A 24,857-nucleotide genomic window follows, 5' to 3' on the forward strand; every position below is an offset into this window, starting at 1 on the left:
GCAATGAAGGTAGGGACTGGGGACGTGCCTGACGGGGAGGTTTGCATACCTGGCTGTGTGGTTGATCATTATCTCAGGACTGGTTTTCTGTGGGTCTGGAAATGTCATCATCGCTTGGGGGTGGTTCTGTTGTGATCATGAAATGATCGCTCCTGCTGAGGAAGCAACCTCGGTTCTGATATGGCTTAATTGCTCCCGCTCAGGGAGCTGTCTCATCATGGGGTGATCTGTTCCTCCAGGTTGTTGCTTGGAGGGAGTTTCAGTCCTTTGTCACAAAGATGCTTATCAATCAGGACTATGCCTGGAATCCAAGATAATTGCAAAAGGAAGTGGATCAGAGAAAAAAACATTGAAGAGGCCATGGAATCAGAGGGACAAGATGGAGTCGGTCAGATCCGTGACTAGGCCCTCCTTCAGCATCAGCCGAGGGAAGCCAATTTTAGTCTTTCATGCATTCGTGCCACATTCTCCCTTTCCACACACCTTCCTCAGTGCCTCCCTTCCCCTCCCCTTCACTCTTAGACCTGCTGTGTTCAGGCTCCCCTAAGTAAATGTATTGGAATTGGAGCCAACATACAATGCAGCTAGCCTAGCACTCTGAGGTCAGTAACAGTTGGGGCTTATCCATTATTCAGGATGTTATGGCATTTCAAGACCACCTGGGGCCAGGCGTGGTGGCTCACGCCTGTAATCCCAGAAGCTCAGGAGGCTGAGGCAGGAGGATCGCCAAGTTCAGAGCCAGCCTCAGCAACTTAGCTAGGCTCTAAGCCACTCAGCAAGAACCTGTCTCAAAACATTAAAAAAAAAAAAAAAAAGAAATATTTTAAGGACTGGGGATGGGGATGTGGCTCAGTGGTTAAGGATCGTTGGGTTCAATTCCCCACACCAAAAAAGGAAAAGAAAAAAAAAAAGAAAAAAGTTGAGGTAGGAGGATGGCGAGTTCAAAGCCAGCCTCAGCAAAATCGAGTTGCTAAGCAACTCAGTGAGACCCTGTCTCTGAATAAGATAAAATAGAGGGCTGGGGGTGTGGTTCAGTGGTCAAGAGTCCCTGAGGTCATCCCCTGGTACCAAAAAAAAAAAAAAAAGGATGGAAGGAAAGACCACCTGGGAACTGTGAGAAAACATGTAAGACCCAATGAGAGAATGAGTTCAACCCTGGCTAGTGCGCCACTCCAAGAGACCACAGGGGACTTTGAAATAGCCCCCTGCCCACACACATGCACTCCCAGCTTGGCTCTGTTTGACTGAGGAGTCACAGATCACTACCTGGAACTTTTTATTAGAACAAGTGTCCCATGCACTTGAAGTCTCATGTCTGAATGGGAAGGCTATTCTGTCACTGACGTTCTTTTGTGGTTACAGGCAGTGAGGAGAAAAAGCTGCAAGAGGAGGTGGGGATGAGAGAGAAGAAAACGTGGGACATTAGAGAACAGCATGCACTCCTGTAGTCCCAGTGACTCAGGAGGCTGAGGCAGGCGGATGCCAAGTCCCAGACCAGCCTCAGCAAATTAGCAAGAACCTGTCTCAACATAAAACAAAGAGGACGGGGATGTAGCTCGGTGGTAAGGTGACTCGGTCCTGTTGTAGTCAGCTTTTTCACTGCTGCCACTGAAAGACCCAGCTGGAACAACTGTAGAGGAGGAAAGCTTATTTGACAGCTCAGGGTTTCAGAGGTCTTAGTCCATAGAAGGCTGGCTCCATTCCTTAGGGCTCAAGGTGAGGCAGATCATCATGAGAGAAGGAGGCAGTTCACGTGATGATCAGGAAGCTGAGAGTCTCCACTCTCCATTCTATACCCATAGCCATGCCCCCGATGAATCACTTCCTCCAACCACATCCCACTTGCCTCCAGTTACCACTCAGTTAATCCCATCAGGGATTAATTCACCAATTAGGTTAAGGATATGACCCGATCATTTCTCCTCCAAACCTTCTTTCATTGTCTCACACGTGAGCTTTTGGGGGATACCACATCTAAAGCATAGCAGGCCCAGCCCCAGTACTAAACACACACACAAACACACACACACACACACACACACAGACCTCTCTGTTCTGACACCAGTACGTGTACTGCAATGCAATACAGTGGGGACAATAACCACCCAGAGTTAGATCAGATGCCACAGGAGAGAGATGGAGCCCAACAAGACTGTCCTCATTTCAGACATCAGCCCTACTCTGGGAGTCCCACGTCACCCACTGGCTACAAATCCAGGAGGTTACTGTGACCTCCCTCAGATTCAGTCATTCACTAGAGAGGAGTGTCACCAATATTTGATCCTAAACTGGGTCCTTTTTCCCCTCTGGGGATGCACAGTGAGCCTCAGGAAAGGTTTATTCCTGGTCAAGTAGTAGTGGGGGATCAGGAGGTTGCAGACGGAAGGTTATAGACCTGAGGAGAGGAATAAATGGAAGAATATTCACGTATGTTCTGGGGATGGCTGGGGACTATCTGGGAATTCCAGCACCTCCTCTTGTCCAGCCGTTCATAGTTTTGTTTTTGTTTTTGTTTTTTTCTCGGTGCTGGGGATTGAACCCAGGGCCTTGAGCTACATCCCCAGCCCCCTTCTTAGCTCTTTGCAGTCATCCTCATGGCAGTTGGCACAGTCGACTGTCATGGTGTTGCGGGGGGAGGGGGAGTGTCATTTAGCCTGCAAATGGGACTATAATGCAGTTAGAGGTTGTCTGGGATCATTCTAGCAGCTGTCTTAGATTCCCCCCAGTTTTGGCAAGCCCACCCGAAGAGGGACAGACGTCTAGCCTGCAGGCATCCTGTCCTCAAAGACAAACAAGATTAAAGAGGGGCAGAAATTCAGCTGGGTCACCTAGGCAGTACAAGATTAGGGTCAGGTACCAACAGAAGCAGGAAAGCATTCTATTGATTATAATTTTATTAGAAAGGACACAATCAGAACCAGACCAAAAATAGAGGGCAGAGTCTGGGAGCGTCTCAAATGCAAAACTCCTCTGCCATGTCCGCATGGAATCAGGGCCCCTGGTCCTCCCAGGCCAGCCAGGAGCTCCACCGGGAAGCCGCACTGGGCCTCCATGACCAGGTGGCTTACTGCAATTCCATTACCTAGGTAGGACTGACTGAATCATCGGCCACACCATTGAATTGGATCCCCAGAGCCCCTGGCCTGTCCTCCTCTCTCTTCCCCTCCCAGAGGTCAGCTGGCTCAAGGCCCCAAGCCTCTCATCACATCCCAAGCCATCTTATCTCTTAGCACAAACTCAGGTGTGATCCAAGGGACTCGGGAATAACAAAGTCACTCCTACTACTCAGAAAATTCCAAAGATTTCAAACCCCTCCTCCGAGAAACCAAGGAGAAAAATCAGTTAAATTCTTTAATATACAGCAACTTGCCTACCCAAAGATAAAACCCACTGGAACAGGGCTCACTACTGACCTGGCTGTTTTCCATTTCACTTTTCATTATAGATTTTTTTTTTTTTTTTTTTTTTTGGCTGCTGGGGATCGAACCCAGGGCCTTGTGCTTGCGAGGCAAGCACTCTACCGACTGAGCTATCTCCCCAGCCCTCATTATAGATTTTTTTAAATGTAGGCAACAGTAGAAAGAGGACAACCATGAGCCCTCCATTTCTGTCACCGTTCACCCATGATTCCTATGTGGCTTATTCCTTCACTGATCCTCCACCCTGGCATTGTCCTGAAGCCGAGACTCAGGCCTATCAGTCTGAGAACTCTTTATCCAGGCCTCAGAGGTGCTACAGGTTTGGGAGTGGTTGGGTGGAATCTGGGCAAACGGGCCACCTGGCAGTAGCGTTCAGTGGAGGGCACATCGTCTGTGGACTCCAGCATGATGGACAAGGATCAGTTTCTACCTGCACCCAGGTGTAATAAAGTACAAACACCACTCTATTGCATTCAAAATTTCTAAGGCACATCAGCCAATCTCAGCCCTGGTTATAGCTGTATTTTCTTAAAGAATCAAATAAAGCTGGGCATGGTGGCATTGTTGTGGAAATGACAAGACCGCACTCGGAAAATAGGAGAAGTCAAACTTTATTGTACAACAGCAGGCCCAGAGATGAGCATTCCAAAATTCTGAGCCTCTCTGACTAATTTTTCATAACATTTAGAGGCTGTCTAGTGTCATAGATTTTCTAGTCTAAAACGGTACAGAATTGGACACAAGATTTCAAAAGGCAACATATGATTGTGTATAAGGGTCTTAGAGCGGGAACTGTTTACAAACGCAGGCAGTGATAAACGAAGCTGGCTTACAAGGTCTTCTGTATCATGCATTTATACTTCAAAGGGCCATGGTTAGGTCCCAGGGAAAGTTCTTTACATTCGCAAAGGAAGGAGTAAATGGAGCTGATTAGCTTTCCTGAAGCCCAGCTGGGGGGAACAGGGGGAGGGGAACTCTCACTGCCCCCCACCACAACATCCTGTTTCCTTTACATCCAGGCCTGGGTCAGTTACCCCACTACCGCACAAGCCTTCCAGAGACAAGGAAGCTGAGGCCAGAAGATCGCATGTTCAAGACCAGCCTTAGCAACTTAGCAAGACTCTATCCCATAATTAAAAATAAAAAGGGCTGGGGATGTGGCTCAGTGGTTAAGTGCCCCTTAACCACTAGCACACCCCCACCCCCGCCAAAAAATAAAAGAATCAACTAAAACATTTTTCAAAAAATATCAGCTCAACTACTCCTGATTAATTAAAATCAATAGTCAGGGGAAGAATCAGGTAAAAGATAATGTATCAGTATTAGATTCAGATCACAGATTGATTGCGGAGTACTTCAGACATAACTGGTCAGCCAGTATTGAATAACACAAAGACCTGATCTTGACCTTTGGTTTATCATGCCAGCAAGGCTGAGGCCAGGTCCCAGTATCTGGGACTAAGACAGGATTTTATGTTAGTGTTTCTGGGAATTTCTGGTACTGAGCAGGATACCAGGGTTTCCCGTCACACAGGTTAGGCATGATTTCCTCCATGATGGAATGGTAAGAGTGGAGAAGAGTCATCCTCTACCTTCTCATCTGCCTTATTCTGAGAAATGAGAAGGCAGATGGATAGAAAAGTTCCTTCCACTCTAGGGCCTCCAGGGCCTCTAGTGGCCCTGCAAGGCTGGATCATGTAAGGACAGGAGGGGATCAGGAAAACACTCAAGTCACACCTCCAACGACCTTGCACAGAGCTAAGCACCAGTCACCTAGTTGGTTCTTATAAACAGAGGGACTCATGCTACCTGGTGTCTGTCAGGGAAGAGTTCCCCCCTGCTGCCCTCATTTCTGTAGAAGAGAGCCCCAGCAGGAGTCCTGGATAACTCGTGGACTTTTATATACTCCTCTGAGCCCAGCTGTTTCCCAAATGTGACTTGGTGTCAGACAATGCTTGTTTCAAATCAACAAAGATGCTTGTGGACATCTTTGAAGTAGAGAAGTATCACCAAAGAAATTTTCTTCTATGTAGCAAGGAAGAAAACTTCTTTGTTTTAGGAGAAGGGTACTGGGGATTGAATCCAGAGGTGCTCTACCACCGAGTTTCATCCCAGCCCTGTTCATTTACTTTGAGACAGGGTCTTGCTAAGTTACTGAGGCTCTCATTAAGTAGCTAAGGTTAGCCTCAAACTTGCAATCCTCCTTCCTCAGCCTCCCAAATCACTGGGATTATGGGCTTGTGCCACTATGCCCAGCCATGAAGAAAACTTTCAAAGTTTACACATACCAGCTGTGGCGAGGAGGTCTTCCCTGATTATCTTTCTCCCAAGGAATAGCGAGTTCTTCCTGGGAGATGATGGATCGCACATCTGTCAGGAATCTCAAGTGATCAAAGCTCCCAGGAATTCCAGTACAAGGCCTGAGTTGTGTTAAATTCTCAAATATCCAGATGATGAGGTCTGGGGTCCCTATTTTCCCCAATGGTGATTTCTTTTCTTAAGAAGCCAGACTTAGGAAACTCCCCCCATACTTTTGAGGTAGGAATTTCCATCCTGACGTCGGGATATAAGCAGTTTGGGGAAATTCTGCAATCTGTTCACTCCTGCCCTTAATGGACTGGGTTATTTTCACTGCATGAAACACTACAGGGAAAATAGCCACTTCTCTGATCCTCTTTAGCTCATTCCTTCCCTGATCCTTTAAAAAAAAAAAAAAAAAGTAAAAAGTCGTCGGGCTGGGGATATAGCTCAGTAGAGCGCTTGCCTCGCAAGCACAAGGCCCTGGGTTCGATCCCCAGCACCGCCAAAAAAAACCCAAAGTCTTCCTGACGTCTAACCTGGTCAATTTAAGTATCTGGAATGGGCTCCTATGAGGAAGATAGCAGAAGGGACCAGGGCCAGCAACAGGACTTAGAAGACAGAGGGTCAGAGCTGTGTCTGTAGCCTGTGGCCAGGGATAAATGGGAGTGTTGCTGTCTCCCACTGGGCCTGCTAGAAGGCCCTTTTGGCCACGACCTCCTCAGGTGACTAAGCCTGCTCCCTACAGCAGCCACAAATGGCTTGAACGATGCAGACTTCGGATGCCTCCCCTGGCTGGGTACTTGGCTGAGCAAGCAACAGTGGCATCTGCAGCTACCAGTCCAATGTCTACACTGTCGGGGAGAGAACACTACTGCCGAGGACAGTGAGCAAAGCAAGGCACTGTAGTGACAGCAAACCCACCTGGCTTCTGTTAACCCGGGCCAGGGTTCGTCTTGCCATGTAGCCTAGCCCATGGGAGACAAGGCTCTGCAGTAGCAGCCAAAACCTTTGACTAGATGTCCCTTGTTCACGCTGGGAGGAGGAAGCCATTTCCATTCCAAGTGGATCTGGGTCACCTCCACCCCCCACCCCCCCCTCAAACACAAATTCAACACAGGTTGTTCAGATGAACTTTTTTTTTGGTGCTGGTAAGTCAAATCAGGGCCTCCCGCATGCTAGGCAAGTGGTGTCCTGCTGAGCCCCACCCCCAGCCCTCGAATGAACATTCTGAAATCATCGAGGGGGTAATGGAGTGAACATGATGAGGAGGGAGGCAGGGCTGCTTTCCAGGGGAGGGCAAGTCCACTCTTTCTCTGGGAAACCCTGGTCCAGGTGGAGAACTGCCACCAAAGATTTCCCTCAGCACAGAGAGCAGCCCCGGGACTGAGCCCAACGTGCAGAAAGTTGAGGGAGTGTAATGTTGAAATTCAGCCTGGGTGTGCGGCGCAGTGACAGAGCGTGGGCTTATCATGTGCAAGGGTCTGGGTTTAACTCCCTAGCACCGAAAAGAGAGAGAGAAAAAAAAAAAAAAAATATATATATATATATATATATAGAGAGAGAGAGAGAGAGAGAGAGAGAGAGAGAGATTCAATGACTCTAAAAGATAGAAGGCTACCCATCCCAGAGAGCAAAAGGGCAGTCAGTCCCTGGCCAAAGAAGGAAACTGCTATGAGTACATATTTTCTGCAAGAGAAAGTGGGCACTCATGACTTTACTCCCCGAAACTCTGCCCAGGTTACCTAGCAGCCTGGAGATTTCCTGGAACCCTCGGGAGGAGGTCGCCCTGCCCAGACGGGCACCAGGAGGTAGAAAAGCGTCCTATCCACAACTCGATCCTCCCCACCGGGCCCCTTTCCCTGGTTAACCCCCTCCTCTTCTCCCATCTCCCACCCTGCCACCAACTCCCTCCCTTCCCATCCTCCCAACCCCTGGGAAGTTCTCCAAGGAGTCCCACCCGCAGCATTTTTCACCAATCCCGGGCGCCGCGGGCAGCCAGCCCACGTGCCTGTCTACTTCGGGGAGCAAATGGAGAGGGTGGCGCCCGCGGAGAACACCCAGAAGGCGGGGTACACAGCCTCGGTGAAGTTCACGACGTATTTGTACATCAGGTGGAACTTATCAAGGACGGCAAAGAAAATGACGAAGCCGTGGTCACAGTTGAGGAGCACGCCCACCCGCGTGGCCTTGGTGGGGGGCAGCGTCTTCTCGGTGTTGTCGTGCCAGGCGGAGATCTTGTTGTTGAACCACTCCACACACCAGGAGGCTCTGTTGCGGCCCAGCCGGCTCTCGGGGCCCTGGCGGTCCATGCTGCCGTAGCAGATGCCGACCCCACAGAAGTTGTTCTTCTGCAGCTCCACCTCCCAGTAGTGGATCCCCTTCTTGTAGCAGTGCAGGCCCAGCACCTGAGAGCAGTACGTGAACCTCTGCGGATGCGGCCGGTACATCTGAGGCACGTCCGCCACGGAAGCGGTGGTGTAGTTTGCTGTCAGAGCCACTTTGTAATGAGCGGTGTTGTAATCCAAGATGACTTTAACGAAATCTGAGAAAACATCACCCCAAGCTCTGAATGACAGGGGGTCCTCCAAGCTCTCACTTTTAGATCTTCCCTGATACTACTATTTTTTTTGGGGGGGGGGGGTGTGAGGTCAGGGGAGTAGCAGGGATTAAACTCAGGGGTACTGAACCACTGAGTCACATTCTCAGCCCTATTTTGTATTTTATTTAGAGACAGAGTCTCACTGAGTTGCTCAGCGCCACGCTTTTGCTGAGGCTGGCTTTGAACTCATGATCCTCTGGTCTCAGCCTCCGGAGCTGCTGGGGTAACAGGCGGAGCACCACCCGCCTGGCTGATTCTACTTATTTATTTGTTCGCTCCACCCACCCACCCACCGCTCCATTCACGCCATCAAGCTACTCACAGTCTAAGAGCTGGGTTCTGGTCTTGGCTAAGAAGGTTTCCAGCACCTTGGTCTTGATAGTCATGGCGTTTGGCGAGGTGGTGTCTTTGGCTGCATCTGGGAGAAGAAACACAGCCGTTTTCAGGGCAAGTTCAGAGCAGACACCCCACTCGCCCTTGCTCACGATAACGCACCATCCGGGGGTGATTTCAATTCCACTGACTGTCTAGGGACTCTGGGGCCAGGTGAGGCAGTGGCAGCAACTAGGGGTGAGGGAGGAGAAACGTGAGTTGGTGACACGATCTGGAAAAATAGGATGACCTCTCCTCCCTTCCAAGCTGAAAGTCAAGATCCACTTCCACAGAGACAGGCTGGAGATATAGCTTGGTTGGTAGAGCGCCTGCCTTGCAAGCGTAAGGCCCCGGGTTCAATCCCCAGTCACCACCAAAAAAAAAAAAAAAAAAAAAAAAAAGATTCCTGAACAGTCACAGGCTACCAGATGAGTCCGGATAAACCTACATTCTGATCCTACTCACTTACACTGGGCCTCAATTCCAACTTCCGGCCTGCCCACCCTTACAGAGAACAGTGTAAGACCTAGCCCATCACAGAACCCGGATAAGATGAGCCAACCGTTGCCGCCAGCTCTTAGTTCTAGGCTCAAACAAGTCGGGGGGGGGGGGACACAAAAATCAGAAATGCACAACTTACCGTTTTTCTTGGCTTTCTTTTCTTCTAAAGAGAAAATTTTCAGAATTGATATCTTAAGGCACAATGCCGTAATACTTTCAAACACCATAATGATACTCATTTGTGACTCTGACTCATACACATAAAGCTGGGATGTTTGAATTGATAGGGGCTCAGCAGGCAAAATGAATCTACAGGGATAGCAACCAGCATGGGGGGAGGGTGATGACTAATAAGGAGCAAGAGGAGTTTTCTTTTTTCCTCGAATTTCAGGAAGAAGTTTGCTAGAGCAATGGAGGGTCTTTCTGCTGCCCTGGGTAATGGTAATGTAGACGTCATTTGTCAAAGATTTGTCTAACTGTATTTGTAAGATGTGGGCACAGCAAATGTTTTCTCTGATAAGTGGATGCTGTTCCATAATGGGGAGGGGGCAAGGGAAGAATGGAGGAACTTTGGATAGAGTAGAGGGGAGGGAGAGAAGGGGAGAACCAAGAAAAAAAAAAATCTGGGCACAGTGGTGCACCCTGTAATTCCAATGGTTCGGGAGGCTGAGGCAGGAGGATCTTGAGTTCAAAGCCAGCCTCAGCAACTTAGCAAGACTCTGCCTCAAAATAAAAAATGGCTGGGGATGTGGTTCAATGGTAAAGTGCCCCTGGGTTCAATCCCCAGTACCAAAAGTAAAAATAAAAATAAAATAAAGGGCTGGGGAGATAGCTCAGTCGGTAGAGTGCCTGCCTTGCAAGCACGAGGCCCTGGGATCGATCCCCAGTGCCAAAAAAATAAAATAAAAAGGGCCGGGGGTGTAGTTTGGGGGTAGAGTACCACTGGGTTCAACCCCCAGTTCTGCAAAAACAAAACAAAAATTAAGAGTCAGTCCCCTCCAAAAAAAATCTTATCAAGTATCACAACAGTCTTTTAAAAATATTTGGAGTGTATGCCTATGGGAAATGAGTTGGACTAAAATGCTGGTTCTCCATGTATGGTTCCCAAACCAGCAGTATCTGTGTCACCCAGTATCATGTAAGAAATGCAAAATCTTGGGCCCCACCAAGAGAGTGCAAGGGTGGGACCCAGCCACCTGTGGCATGCAAGCCCTGAGTGATTCCAGAGCACACTGAAGTGGGTTAGAAGGATCCCATCCCTCTGTCACCTTGCCCATCATGGAATGAAAAATACAGATAGGGATCTTATCCCTCCCACCGCAGGATACTTTACAGACAGGCTGTGCTTTTCCTGATGGCTTCCATTTCCCCTCCAGATCCCCTGGGCCCCACATGGCTCCAGGCCCCCCGCCCCACACTTAGCCCCATTTCCTCACCTCCAACCCTCCCCCTCCAGCACCCGGGGACACAGCCTAAGGCACAGGCTCCTTCCTGACCATCACCTCTCTTAGGTGTTTCTACACACAGCGACAGGTCTGCCCTCTCCCTCCCTATTCCCCCAACTCAGCCAGTTTATTCTGAGCTGCTCTCAACATAGAAGAACCTCAATTGAACTTCCAGGGCTCTGACAATTTTCCAGCATGTCATTCTGTCATTTTTCTAAATTGGCTCAGTGGAGCAGGAGAAGGGCAAGAATGAAAAGAATGAGACATGCAGAAACAGCAGAAGCACCTTACAGGTTAAAGACAGAGGCACGGCTGCCTCTGCCCATGAGGACCACTGACCATCGGGACCACAGTCCATCTCCTCCAGGGCTCTGCCCAAAGGCCAGGACTTAGGTGCAGCCACCGGCTTTGGTAACTTTCCATTCCAGACAGCCCAAATATCCAATGCCGGTGGACGAGCCCAGGGTTCCTGCCCCAATAGAGCACCTGCAGCAGAGCGGCCCTGCACTGCCCTGCCTCTGGGTCTGTAGCCAAACTTGTACCCAACAGAGGCCTCAGGCCCTATGGTGGTGTGGATTGAGCTACGTCCCACTGGAAGGAGCAATGATCCCTGTGAGTGTCAGCCAAAGCACCTCTCAGTCACAGCCATGCAGACGCCAGGAACAAGGTGGGGCTACTTACGTGGAGCCTTCTTCACAGTGCGCGAGGATTTGCTTGTAGTGTGGGTGCCATGGTCTCCGGAATCATCTGTGCCAGAGAAGAGCTGAATGTATGTGGCTCCTCCCCACAACCCCAACCTCAGAAGCCAACTTCGCCATGGAGAGAAAATAGAGCATTTATACAGCCAGCCAGCCAATCCGTCCTTCCCTCCCTCCTTTCCTTCCTTTCTCTCCCTCTTTCTTGGTACTAGGGATGGAACCCAGGGACACTTAACCACTGAGCCACATCCCAGCCCTTTTTTAAAATATTTTATCTAGAGACAAGGGTCTCGCTGAGTTGCTCAGTGCCTTGCTGAGTTGCTGAGGCTGGGTTTGAACTCGTGATCCTCCTGCCTCAGCCTCCTGAGCTGCAGGAATTACAGGCGTGCACCACTGTGCCCTTGTTAATTTTGAGACAGGGCCTTGCTGAGGCTGATCTGGAACTTGCGATATTCCTGCCTCATCCTCCCCAGTTGCCGGGAAACAGGTGTGCACAACTAGCCATTTCTACTGACTTCCCCATCTAATTATCTGCAAGAGACAGTAAAAAATAATAATAATAAAAAGGTAACAGAAGGAGCAGTTCGGTGTGTTCCCTCTTTTCTCTGCTTAAAACGTAGCTGAGGGTGAAGACTCTTCTCCAGCAGCACCCAGCTTATGACCTGAGACTTCACTGAGCTTTGGGCTCCCTCGTGGTTTCCTGATCCCTTGAATGAGCTCACTGCTCCCAGCCTGTAGTGAAGACTCTGGCAGCATTAGCTCCTTACCTGCTGGTTCTTCTCTCTCCCTCCCTCCTCCTGCAGACCAGGCACGAACAGCTTGGTCCCCACAAAACCCTCCACAAAGGAGCCTGGACACCACCCGTTTCATAAACTCCTCTGTAAGGATGCTCGGCTGCTCAAGCCGGAGCTCACCCAAGCCCAGATTATATGGCAGAGATTTACTAGGTACCGGGCTCTGCCCTGGGCACTGCGAGGCTATCTCTAAATAAAGAATTCCTGATTTCAATCCCCAGTACCTAAGCATACACACCGAAAAGAAAAGAGTAAGGAGTTAGTTGGTAAAGATGGGGGAGTTTCAGTCTTCTGGGCAGAGCATAAACAAAGGCCCTGTGGCAGGAAGCTTAGCAGATTTGAGACTGAATGCAGAGAGATGTGGGAGGGGTGGGGGCTATTGGGTTGGAGACATGGATGGGATCTGATCTGACTTGTAGGCCGGGGTCAAGGGCCTGGTCTGTAATTTAAGAGCAACAGAAAGCCCCTCAAGGGCCAGGTGTGGTGGCACACACCTATAATCCCAGCAGCTCGGGAGGCTGAAGAGGACAATTGTTGAGTTCAAAGCCAGCCTCAGCAGCTTAGTGAAGTGCTAAGCAACTCAGTGAGACCCTGTCTCCAAAGAAAATACAAAAAAGGGCTGGGGATGTGGCTCAGTGGTTGAGGGTACCTGGGTTCAATCCCAGGTACCAAAAAACAGAAAACAAAACAAAACAATAAAAGGTCCCTGAAGGGGTAAGGAAGAAAAGGACGGGAGGTGAGATCTACCTCTTGACAAGCTCTTTCCGGCTACAGTAGTAGATGCAGAGAGTTTTTACTATTATTTTAATTTTACTTATTTTTATTATTTTTGGTGACCCTAGGGATTGAATCCAGGGAAGCTCTACCACTGACCTTACCCCAGCCCCCCCCACTTTTTAAAAATTTTTTGTAGTTGTAGATGGGCAGCATGCCTTTATTTTGTTTGTTCATTTATATGTGGTGCTGAGGATCGAACCCAGTGCCTCACACATGCCAAGCAAGTGCTCTGCCACTGAGCTACGGCCCCAGCCCTTTTCATTTTTTATTTTGAGACAGGGTCCCATGAAGTTACCAGTGCTGGCCTTCAATCTGCAATCCTCCTGCCTCAGCCTCCAGAGTTGCTGAGATTACAGGCCTGCACCATCACACCTGGCCAGGGGGACGGTTTGGAAAGCTGCCACAGCCATGGGGCACAGGTGATGGTAACAGAGAGAAGGCAGATGTTGCCCGCACTGGGGTCACAGAACAGGGTCAGAAGGAATTAAAGAAGTGAAATCTAGGGATGGATTGGATAGGAGGGAAGGAAAGGCGTGTCGAGGAGGAATTCCAGGTTCTCTGATCCCCAAACTAGCCATTTCCCCACCAAAGGCATGGACGACCCAGCATCCATTCAAAACCGACTGGAGTTGGCCTCAAGATCAGACAAAAGGACCCCATTCAAAAAGTCCCATCATAACCCAGATTTCCCCCAAAATGTTTCAGAAAGAATGGCTGTGATGTCAGGTGAAGCAGAGACTCCGCTAATGGCAGGCAGTTGTTTCGGGACCTCTGAAATTCACGCCCCAGCTCTAGACCACGCCCCGCTCCCCGCTCCAGGCCGCAGAGACCCACCGCTCCAGGGCTCTGCCTGGTTGCTGCAGGTGTTACCTGAGCTGGTGGGCTCCTCAGGCTTCTTCTCCTGGGACTGAGCCAGCGACTGCCTTAGCTGGTTTTTGAGCTCCAAGGTGCCTTCGTAGACACCCTTGATCAGCTCGTGGTCCAGCTCCACCTTGGGGATGTAGACTGGCTTCGTGGCGACCATCTGCAGTTTTGATGCTTTCTGGAATGAGCCAAGGGGTTAAAGGCAGGTAGCTCTAGGGAAGCCAGTGCCTGAGCTCAGGCCTCAGCAATCCCTTGAGCAGCTTCCTAGGACTGCAGGTGCTAAGTCCAACCAGTCTGCTCAAATTTCAGGTTCAAGGTCACCAGACTTAAGTACCCCTTTAAAGTCCAGAGCTAGAAGAGATCTCAGAAGTCGCTCCTATTACAGATGGGGAAACTGAGGTCTAGACATGACACGTGGCCTGCCAGTCACATCCCCAGTGTGTGACTGGGTGACGCAGACTCAGTTGGGACAGAGGTCTCCTGAGGCATGCCCACTCTGCCATTTATGGCTGCAAGAGCACAGGAGACACAGGACCTCCCCTCCCTAGAGAAGCAGCCCTCATCCCAGACCTGATGATGGACAGGGACAATTTACTGCACATGGTACGGAGCCAGGGTACATCATATGGGAAGGGAGAGTCTCACTGAAGGTCCCAAACTTCAGACTAACTTGGGTCCGATAATATCAAGAAGACCAGATGTGGACTTGAGAGTCTTTCTCAGATAGCCCAGGCAGCTGCTCTAGGAACAAGCATGTAGAAGGACACATAACGCCATTTGTCCTAGGGTGGGTGGGCACCATGAGCAGAGGGGAAATGGTTCCATCACTCCTGTACTGAACGAGAAATCGGGGCGTTTCCACTCTCTGCCCAGTGTATCTGGCGGTGTTCGGGGGGTTCTGTTTTACATTTGGGAACTGATTAGTGTCTCACTATGGTTTGAGCACAAGACAAGGCAGGCAGAGAGTGGGATAGGAGATGACTGGCAAGAGATAAGTCTGCTGGCAAAGACCAAATCCAGGCACCAGAGACTTTGTGGGCCATGTTAGAGAGAATGTGACCAGGAAGTACAGGGAGAAATGCTTTAGAAAGACACTGCCAGGGGCCGTGTACACGACCCTACATAATCCCTGTCCTTCAGCACAGGCAGGACAGTGGAGGTGATAGGATATCACTCCACGATTGGCTTACGTTATAAGGGAAAGGGAAGGGAATACTGCAGGTGTAATTAAGACCTCCAAATCAGTCAGGCACAAGGTGACTTGGGAGGTTAAGGCAGGAGGATAACAAGTTCAAGGCCAGCCTCAGCAACTTAGCAAGGCCCTAAGCAATTCAGCAAGACCCTGTCTCCAAAAAATAAACAAATAAATAAATGTGAAAAAAGGACCTACCCGGTGGTAGAGCAACCCTGGGTTCAATCCCCAGTACTGAGAGCAAAAAAAAAAAAAAAAAAAACACAAGACCCCAAATCACCTGAGTTCATAAAAAGTGTGATCATCCTGGGTGGGCCAGACTTAAGCAGATAAAAGCCCTTAAAAGAGGAAACACACCTCCCCTAGATGGAGAAATTCTCCTGCTGACCTGACAAAGTAAACTGCCAAGGTAAGAGAAGTCCTCAGCTGATAGCCAGCAAGAAAGTAGGGACCTAGTAGGTACCGTGGCTCATGCCTGTAATCCCAGCAGCTGGGGAGGCTGAGCCAGGAGGATCACTAGTATAAAGCCAGTCTCAGCAATTTAGCAAGGACTGTCTAAAGAAAATACAAAAAGAGGTTGGGGATGTGGCTCAGTGTTTAAGTGCCCTTGGGTTCAATTCCTGGTACAAAAAGAAAAAAAAAAAAAAGAAAGAAAAGAAAAAGAAACAAGGTAGGAACCTAAATCCTACAACCCCAAGGAAGTAAATTCTGCCAGCAACAGGTGAGCCTGGAAGACAACTCTGAGCTCCAAATCAATGTAGTCCAGCCAACACCCAGACTGCAGCCTTGAAAGACCCTAAGCAGAACACTCAAAAGCCATACCCAGATCTTGGGCCAGGGAAACCCAAAGAACCAATATATGTCCTTCCAAACTTCTAAGTTTGGGATAAGTTGTTGCTTAGCAAGAAAATTAGCACAGCGTGTCTCGGGGATGCTTCCAATGCTCCAAGTGCACCTGTCATCAGTATCTGAATGTGAGGCAGAAAGAGTTCTGGGCAGCGCCCTCATCGCCACCCACCTCGAGAAACTCAAACTCGTCCTCCTTCAGCAGGCTGTTCTCTATCTCCTCCTTCAGGGTCTGGATCTCGCTTTTCTTCTTGAGGAGAACCTGGTAAATGGAGTCATATTTGCTGACGATCCTCTTCTCTTCTTCCTTTATCTTGCGTGTGGCGTTGGCCTCAGAGGTATCGATGAGAACCTTCATTTCCAGGTATTCCTGTCTCAGCTGCTCCATCTTCCTGTTGGCAGCCTCCTAAGAGGCCCAAGGCAAGAGGACTCTCATCAGATTGGCAAAAAAGGCTAAGGCTGCAATCCCAAGTGTCAGCAAGATGGGGGCGCTACACACCCATGCCTGCACACACTGGCATGACAGCCTTGGACAGCCACTGGGCAACACCTAGTCAATATGGAGGTGCTCACAACACCCTCCCCAGCTTGGAGCCTAGGTATGTACTCGAGAAAAATTCTTGGACACCTGCTTCAGAGACACACACTAGAATGTTCATTCATAAGCTGGACGCAGCGGTGCACGCCTGCTAATCCCAGCGGCTCAGGAAGCTGAGGCAGGAGGATCACAAGTTCAAAGCCAGCCTCAGCAACTTAGCAAGACCCTGTCTCTAAATAAAATATTGACAAGGGTTAGAGATGTGGTTCAGTGGTTAGACACCCCTGGGTTTAATCCTCAGTACCAAAAAATAAAGAATGTTCATAAATAGCTTTGTTTGAAAACCACAAAACCTGAGCATAGTGCAGCAATATATACCTATGGTCCCAGCAACTCAGGAGGGTCAGGTAGGAGGACTGCTTGAGCCCAGGATTTCAAGGCCAGACTAGGCAACATAACAAGACCCCAGCACAGGAAAAAAAAAAAAAAAAAAAAAAATGAAATATGAGTAGTCCAAGTTGAGAAGGGTTGTAAGTTTGAAATACACATCAGATATCAAAGACTTAGTACCCAAAACAGGAATGCAAAATATCTCACTAATACAATTTATCTATTTATTCATGGTACCAGGGACTAAACCCAAGGGTACTTAACCACTGGCCACATCCCTAGCCCCCTGCCACTTTTTTTTTTATTTAGAGACAGGGTCTCACCGAGTTGCTTAGGGCCTCCCTAAAGTACTGAGGCTGGCTTTGAACTCATGATCCTCCTGCCCCAGCCTCCCCAGCCACTGGGATTACAGGTGTGCACCTTTGTGCCCAGCATGAATCGTATTCTTAAAAATAATTTCAGGGCCGGGCATGGTGACGCACACCGGTAATCCCAGCAACTTTGGAGGCTGAGGAAGGAGGATTGAGAGTTCAAAGCCAGCCTCAGCAATTTAGCAAGGCGCTAAGCAACTCAGTGAGACCCTATTTCTAAATAAAATACAAATTAGGGCTGAGGATGTGGCTCAGGGACTGAGTGCTCCTGAGGTCACCTGGTACCCTCCTAAATAAATAAGTAAATAAATTCAGGGCCTGGGAGTGTAGTTCAGTGGCAAAGTGCTTGCCTAACACATATGAGGTCCTGGGTTTGATTCTCAGTGCTACAAAAAAATAAAAATTAAATAATTTCACATGTTATTCATATTAATTCAAAATTATGTGGAAGGTTTCCCTTGTATTATTATAGCTGCTTTAGCAGCTGCAGCTGTATTTAACATCTTGGGTAACTTCAATAGCAGAGCATCAACATGACAAAAACAAGAGAGGGACAGTCGACTGGGAAGACGGAATTCTACTATTTCTGTATCTGACCCTTTACTCTGTCCCTTACAAAGTGACTATTACCAGTGCCCTCTGCTTTTCGCTCTCACCTTTACCTTTCCTAAGAGAATACCCTCGGAGTCTCAGTTGGGCCCGCAGCTGCCCAGACTACATTTCCCAGACTCCCGGGCAGCTAGGCTTCGCAATGTGACTAAGCTCCTGCCCATGAGGTATGGCCAGAAGTTACACGTGCAACACTGTGTCTCTTGCTTAAAAGGAAACTACTTATAATCTTCCTGTTTCCCTTTTCCAAGCTAGAACAAAGAAGTAATGGGGACCCAGTGTAGGGATCCAGCTTGATGTGACTTCTGTTATCTTGGACATAAATGCCAGTTTGGCACACATCCCAAACCCTATGGGTCAAAGTCATTAAGGTAGTCAGCCGGGCATGCTGTGCTGGCCACTAATGCCTAGATTGTTTCTTAACTGATGTGGGGCATGGTAATAGTTTCTAAGAAAGGCCAGGTGCATTCCAGGTGGCTACAGGCCACTTCTGCCTGATTTAGTCTTAACCCATTCCTCTGGCCTTGCTGCCTGCCACCCACGACACACTTCTATCCCCAAGTCCTAACAAATTGCACTGGATCTTTTGTGAAGCTGTGATTCCCTTGATCAGAAGGGAAAACTAAGGCTCAGAGATCTGCCTCAGTGACCAAAGTCACGTAGGCTAGTGCACAATAGAGGTGGTATCATAACCAGGCCTCACCCAACTAACAGCTGCCGAAATAAAGTGGGGGGCTCAGGTACAGAGTGTGAAAATCTAATCTTTGTTTTTACTTGTTTAAAAAATGTTTTTGTTAGGGTTGGGGAGACAGCTTAGCTGGTAGAGTGCTTGCCTCACAAGCACACGGCCCTGAGTTTGATCCCCGGTACCGCAAAAAAAAAAAAAAAAAAAAGTTTCTGTTGTACTGGGCATTGAACCCAGTAGGCTGAGGCATGCTAGGCAAATCCTCTACCAGTGAGCTACGTCCCTAACACTAACCCTAATGTAATCACTCCTGCGAGGTTGGTTGGGCGTATAGGTAGTTTTCAATATGGGTTTGTGAGGGATTTCTCTTGGGCACATAGCTTTTCATGTTTTGAAGGTTGCTGCTTCATGCTGACACTTGTGAGTACAACCAGCCGTGTCCAGGTGAGAGCCAAGACTACACTTCCTGGAGGCCAAAGAAGGTGTCAGGGCTGGGTTGCAGGTAGAGGGAAGGACAGCTGCCACTCACCCGCAAGCTCTGCTGCCTGGTTCTTACGTCCTCCAGTGCTCTTGTGGCCCCACTGACATGACCATACATGACGGTTAGTTTATGCCTCAGTTTGTTCTGCGGAAGAAACAATGAGGAGGGTGAGAGAGGTCCTCTTCAGCCCCTTCCAGCCCCCACACCAGGACCCATCCCCTAACCATCCCCTGAATCTCTCCCACTGCGTTTCTGCCACCCACCACAAATCATTCCTGTCTGGAGCTCTTTGAAGCATCTATTTATTGCCTCCCTTGGTCTTTTTAGGGGGAGAGTACAGTCAATAAAGAAGTTAGGATTTGAATCCAGATAAAACAGGTTCAAGTCCTCACTCCCAGCTGTGCAAGTCTCCCACCTCAGTTTACTTGGCCATGAAACAGATACAACTGTTGCAGCCTTACAGGGCTCCTGGAGGGTCCCCCACCTGCCAAGAGCTCAGTCAAGACATTCTAAGGACCAGCAAAGGACTTCCTCACCACTACCCAATACACAGCTGATGAAATCAAGGCAGGAGGCGGTGAGGCAGCCAGGCTCACACGGAGCCAGCAAGCTGGTGCGGCTGCTTCAGCAATGGCGGATGAAGTCATTCAGACCACCTTCCCATTCAAACAACCAGAAGAGCAGACAGGTATTGCAGAAGAGAAATCTGCTAAAAGATGTTGGAAAGCAGGGGAAGATTATTGAACCAAGATCCTGCAGAAGGGAACCCAGAGATGTAAGCTTGACCTCTGGGGTTGTCCTCCCTAGACACATCTGTCAATTCTAAAAGGAAGCTAGGGCAACCTTTGTCAACCTCAGAGAGGCAGGGGAACAAAGAGAGTCCAGACTTCACCTGGCCACCCTAGGCCGGGACCACCAAGACCAGGAATATGGATGAGCCAGCTCACAGGGTCTACAGCCCAGCTGCCCATCGCTCAGGCCCTGAGGTTGAGTTAAGCTAGTTCAGAATTGCTTGGCTCTAGCCAACTCCAGAAACAACCAGAAGCAAGTCAATTACACAAGAAAAAGTTAATGCCATCCTTATTTATTTCTGTTAAGTCTCCTACCTCAACATCAATATCCGAGTCTCCCACATTCCTGCTCAGACAAAATGTTTGGGCACAGAAATGGGAAAGAAAAATCACCACTGCCCCCACCCTAATAAGGGCAGCAAGCAGTTATGGGGTGCTCACTGAAGGCCAGGCTGTCTTCTAGTGCTTGATACACGTCAACTCATTTAAAGTTAAGAACAATGCTCTGGAGGTTGGGTAGGAATCACCCGACCTTCACAGACAAGGACACTGAGACACAGAGCAATCGGGCAAGACAACATTACTAGTAATTGGCACAGCTAGGTTTCTGGTATTAAAATTATAGACACGTTACCACACTGAGCAAGCTGGAAACTTCCAGAAAAAGAAAAATCATTTCCCTCCTCCAACAAGCTGGCTCAACATATTTTGCCCTTTCTTCCACTTCTCCCACTCCACCAGAGATATTCAGGGCTGAACCCGACCTTGAATCTACAGTTGAACAACCCAGTGACAGTCACATGTAATGGCTGGAAGCAGAGACCAAGGTCACACGAACATAACCCAGAAAGCCCAAGCCACTGAGATGTTTCAGTCGTGACCTTTGTTACACTGCTCTTCCACCTGCCCATGACCAGTAACTGAGATAGGTTAGGGTCAAAGGCCAAATCCAGGCAGATCTGGCTTCACCGAGCTAGAGAAGACCTCAGAACACCCAGGGGCTAGAAATTGTTTCACTTCCAAAAGCGGTTCTTAGCACTGCACCCTAAGCCCCGTTCATCCACCATTAACCAAACACACACGACAGTCCCCTCATCATGGTCAGGGGCCCACATGACTTCAGACCAAAGGGAAGTCACCCAGGAACATCGGTAGCCAAAACAATGGGTAAAGAACTTTAGGAAGGTCTAAGGATTGGGGCCTCCATCAAGAACTTGGGTTCCTCTGCATGGGAGGATCAGAGTCCCGAGTCCACCCCACACCAAGTCAGCCACCCAAGGGTCAGAACAATGCCCAGCTGGGGACTGGCACTGAAACAGTGGTGAGCAGCAGCAGGGCAGTAAGAGACACTTGGGCCGTGAGCAACATATGCCTGTGATCCCAGTAGCTCCGGAGGCTGACACAGGAGGGTTGTGAATTCAAAGCCAGACTCAGCAACTTAGCAAGGTCCTAAGCAACTTGGTGAGACCTTGTCTCAAAATAAAATGAATAAAAAAGGAGACTATCTGGAGGTGGGAAATGGTGGGGAATCCTGCTTTAGGGATTAAAAAGCCAAGCATATATGTATGGCCCATAAAGCTGAGTGCAGATGCCAACTCAAGGCCATGAAGGCTGAAGGGAACAGCAGCTATGGCCAGGCCGAGAAGCCCTCCTGCCCCTACTTGCTTTCTGCCTCCATGGATAAGGACTCCTAAAAGTGCCTCTCTTCAGAACCAGGCTGCTCCAGCAGGCCCATGAACCTTGGAAAGACTACTTGGGGCAACCTGCATGTAGGGGTTTCCCTGTCCACCCAGCATGTTCCCCTCTACCCAGTCCTGAGTAATAGAAATGGTAAGAATATGTAGGGAGTTTCTGCAGGATATCCCTTTTTAAGGATTGCCTCCCTCCCGATAACTTTCTGAGCCAAGCACTTGCAGTTCTCTTTTTATCATCTCCCAGCTGGGGAGTCTGAAGCTCCCCTCGAGGTGGGGAGGGAATGCTATCAATTCCATTTGGCAGATGAGGAAAGCAAAGTTCAGATCTGCAGTGACTTGCCCCAAATTGCTCAGCGCTGGAGCAAAACAGGGCTCCTGGCTCCAAAGGCTGGGCGGGTCCTTTCCTAGAACAGGTGGAGACGAGGGATCTATAACTTGAATGGGTGGTACCAGAAAGGAGATCAGTTCAAAAGACATGCCTTCAGGTCCAGCTGCGGAGACCCAGGGAAAAAGCCCTAAGGAGCCCCATTCAGACTCCGGGGCGACAGGCAAGGTCAGGACTGTGGCCAGAGGGAGCAAGGACTGCACCCTAGTCCTGGCCCAGCACACGTCCTCAGCTTCACCCAAGTTCATATCCTTTGACAATTCAGGACAGGCCTTGTTCTCCCTGACAATGCTGTGAGATTCAAATGAAATCAGGCCACAATTTGGGGCTTAGTAAAATATAACAAGGTTGTTTACACCTTTTCAGCTTCTGCTTTGAGTCCACAGGGGAAACCTATGATTTCTCAAACCAGTAAAAACATCACAGTCCCCAAGTTCCCCTTCCCTTTACCAAGGAGGTGGGAGGTCCAGGGGGCAAATCCCATGCTCAAAGTCACAGACCAGGATGGAAGACACCATGGTGCAAGCCACTCTCCAAGTGGCTCAAATCTGAGACTTCCTGGGACACTGTCCACCCTCCGTGACCATCAGAACTCTCCAGCCCAATAAAACTTTTGCTTACATGACTTCAAGCCTCCCAGAATATTCCATACTCTAGAGACTGGAATTCCAAGTCTAGTCCACTGGGGAAAACTGCAAACTCTAAGTCAACCTAATCTGGGTCCCAGACGGCTTGGCAACTTGTTGCACCACCTTTGCTAAGTTAACTTCTCTGGACTTCGGTTTCCCCATCTGCGAAATGGACCTAATAACACACACCTCCTAGGCTGACAGCATTGATGGTGGGAACCCCCAGCGTTCCTGTTTGACATTCAAAACCCTCACTAAAAACCATCGGATAAGCACAGGCCATCTCACCTGTGCCTTCAGTTGGTCCGTCTGTAAAACCATTCTGTGGAGAATAACAGGGGGATGGCCGAAATGGCTACATGATTTCCCAGCTCCCTCAGCTCCATCATTGGGGATACCCACCTGCCCCCACTCCCGCGCCCCCCAGCCCAGCTGCCTAGGTGGCCTGCCACCCAGGTGGCTGAGAACCAACGAGCCCACCTCCTCAGACGATCCATGGCATGGCAGAGATGCCCGCCATGGCCCCTCTGCACAACTCAGCAGGCCCAGGTTGACCTCTGCACCCTTCCCGACCGTACCCTACCTCCAGATCGGTGCTGGCTTGGCTCACGGACACCGGAGAGCAGGCCTTGTGGTCCACCAGGCACATGTGGCAGATACACTCGCCATGTGTGGGGCAAAACAAGTCTCGCAGGCGGTTGTGCTGAGAACACTTGCGGCGCATCAGGTTTCGAACCGGCAGCTGCAACGGGTGGTCCTGGAAGGCAGGGCTCTCGAGGTGCGGCCGCAAGTGCTCCTGACAGAAGGAGGCCATGCACACCAGGCAAGTCTTCACGGCTTCTGCCTTCAGGCAGTGGTCACAGGCTACCTGCGGAGCGGGACCGGGGGCGGCGGAACGCGAGGGCGGCGTCCAGTCGGTGGCGGGCACCTGCTCCAGCTCGGCCTGGAGGTACTGGTCCACCACGGCGCACAGCACCGTGTTCTTCCGCAGCTCGGGGAGCGCCGGGGAGTCGGCGCGGCACTGTGGGCACCGGTACGGCTTGCCCTGGACGGCCCACGTCTCGTCCAGGCACGACCGGCAGAAGTTGTGGCCACAGGGGGTGGTGACCGGCTCCTTGAAGAGTTCCAAGCAGATGGAGCACGACAGCTCCTCCGACAGCAGGAAGAGCTCCGCCATGGCGCTCCTGGGGACACCCGACGCGACGCGCAGGCACAGCGGGAGACCTACACTCGACCGTCCCCAGGCTGCCGAGGAAACGAAACTGAGCGGAGAAAGGCGGTGCCCCAGGCTTTCAGGAAGTCACGTGGGGCGCAAGGGCCGGGCCAGCAGGGGTCCCCTCGGAGAGCGGGAGGTGGCCGCTGTGGAAGTCGCCGTCCAGCCGACTCCGAGGCGGTGGGCGAGGCTGGACGTCCTGCTGACTCCGGCGGGGTGAGGGCGGAGCTCTGGGTTGGCGCTTAGTTCTTGAGGTCTGGGGACATCCTGACGACCGCCAGGTGCTTTCTTGTGGCCCCTCTGGATGAACCCACGTGAGGGGTGGAGAATCCCAGACCCGTGGACTCAGGGCGGAGAGATCCAGGCCGAGTGCCCTCAACCTCGCGCTGGGAGCGAGTCCCCCCCTGTGAGAACCCGCAGGCCACCTGAGGTGTCCCCACCCGCGCCCCCACCCTCGAGAGCAAGCCTGGTCTTTTCCAGGCAGGCCTTAAAGAATAGTAATTGTAGGAGCTGCGAAACGACCCCTTTTCTTTCTTTCCTTTAGTTTTTATTTGTTTAGTTTCATCCTTCCCCTTTCCTCACCCCAGCCTCTGAACCCTCACACACTGAGACTTGTGCTTCATTCCGCTGACATTCCCATTTTTGTTCTCTTGGGATTTGGAGACACCCACCTCTAATAAATGTTTTGTCTTACCGCATGCACACACACTGGAATTTAAATATATTTTCTCACGATTGTTAAGACTTATTTCCTTTAATTTTTTAGCTGTCCCCTCCCCTGCCTTGCCTGGGTGTAGGAATTGGGGACAAACAGGAAGAAGAAACAAGTGTTCAAGAGGAGTTGGAGCCAAGACAAAGTGTTTGGGGAAGAGTTAGTTGGTGTTTTAAGTGGACCGAAGGGTAAATAGAAAAAAAAAAAAAAAAATAGTAAATAATAGATACGGAGAATGAAAAATTCCCAAAATAATGAGACCTGAGGAAAGGGGGTGAAAAAGAAGGCCCTGGACTGACAGCCTTCATCTCCCAAGATGCCCCCTGTAGTCAGGGAGGTGTTTTATCACCCCTGGAGTAACCCCTCTAGGAGGTGGCATCTCCTTCAAAGCAAATCCTCTCCAGACCCTGCCCACGGACCCCCACAACCCAAAAAAGTTCAGATTCCCAGGTACCCAAGGAAACTGATATGCTCACTAGACCACCCCTCAAAATAACCTGTATAAACCCAGTCCCTTTCTTTATCTGCTGGCTCGCTTTCCACCAGGAAAG

General features: G+C 49.9%; 1 protein-coding gene across 2 annotated transcripts; it reads right to left on the reverse strand.

The window, feature by feature from the left end:
• Nucleotides 1-7,649: 7,649 nt before the first annotated feature.
• Nucleotides 7,650-23,748, reverse strand: Trim25 (tripartite motif containing 25). Of its 2 annotated transcripts, XM_047542727.1 has the most exons (9): nucleotides 22,965-23,748; nucleotides 18,931-19,026; nucleotides 15,981-16,214; nucleotides 13,777-13,948; nucleotides 11,319-11,384; nucleotides 9,332-9,355; nucleotides 8,815-8,883; nucleotides 8,642-8,737; nucleotides 7,650-8,262 (listed from the first exon to the last, which is right to left on the reverse strand). In XM_047542727.1, exons 1-9 carry the CDS (start codon nucleotides 23,556-23,558, stop codon nucleotides 7,733-7,735), a joined length of 1,881 nt encoding a protein of 626 aa, XP_047398683.1. In that variant the 5' UTR covers nucleotides 23,559-23,748; the 3' UTR covers nucleotides 7,650-7,732. The 2 variants fall into 2 exon arrangements, with proteins under 2 accessions (XP_047398683.1, XP_047398684.1); XM_047542728.1 differs by lacking the exon at nucleotides 8,815-8,883.
• Nucleotides 23,749-24,857: the final 1,109 nt, after the last annotated feature.

The sequence above is a fragment of the Sciurus carolinensis genome, chromosome 3 (genome assembly GCF_902686445.1).
Source record: "Sciurus carolinensis chromosome 3, mSciCar1.2, whole genome shotgun sequence".
NCBI classification, from domain to species: domain Eukaryota; kingdom Metazoa; phylum Chordata; class Mammalia; order Rodentia; family Sciuridae; genus Sciurus; species Sciurus carolinensis.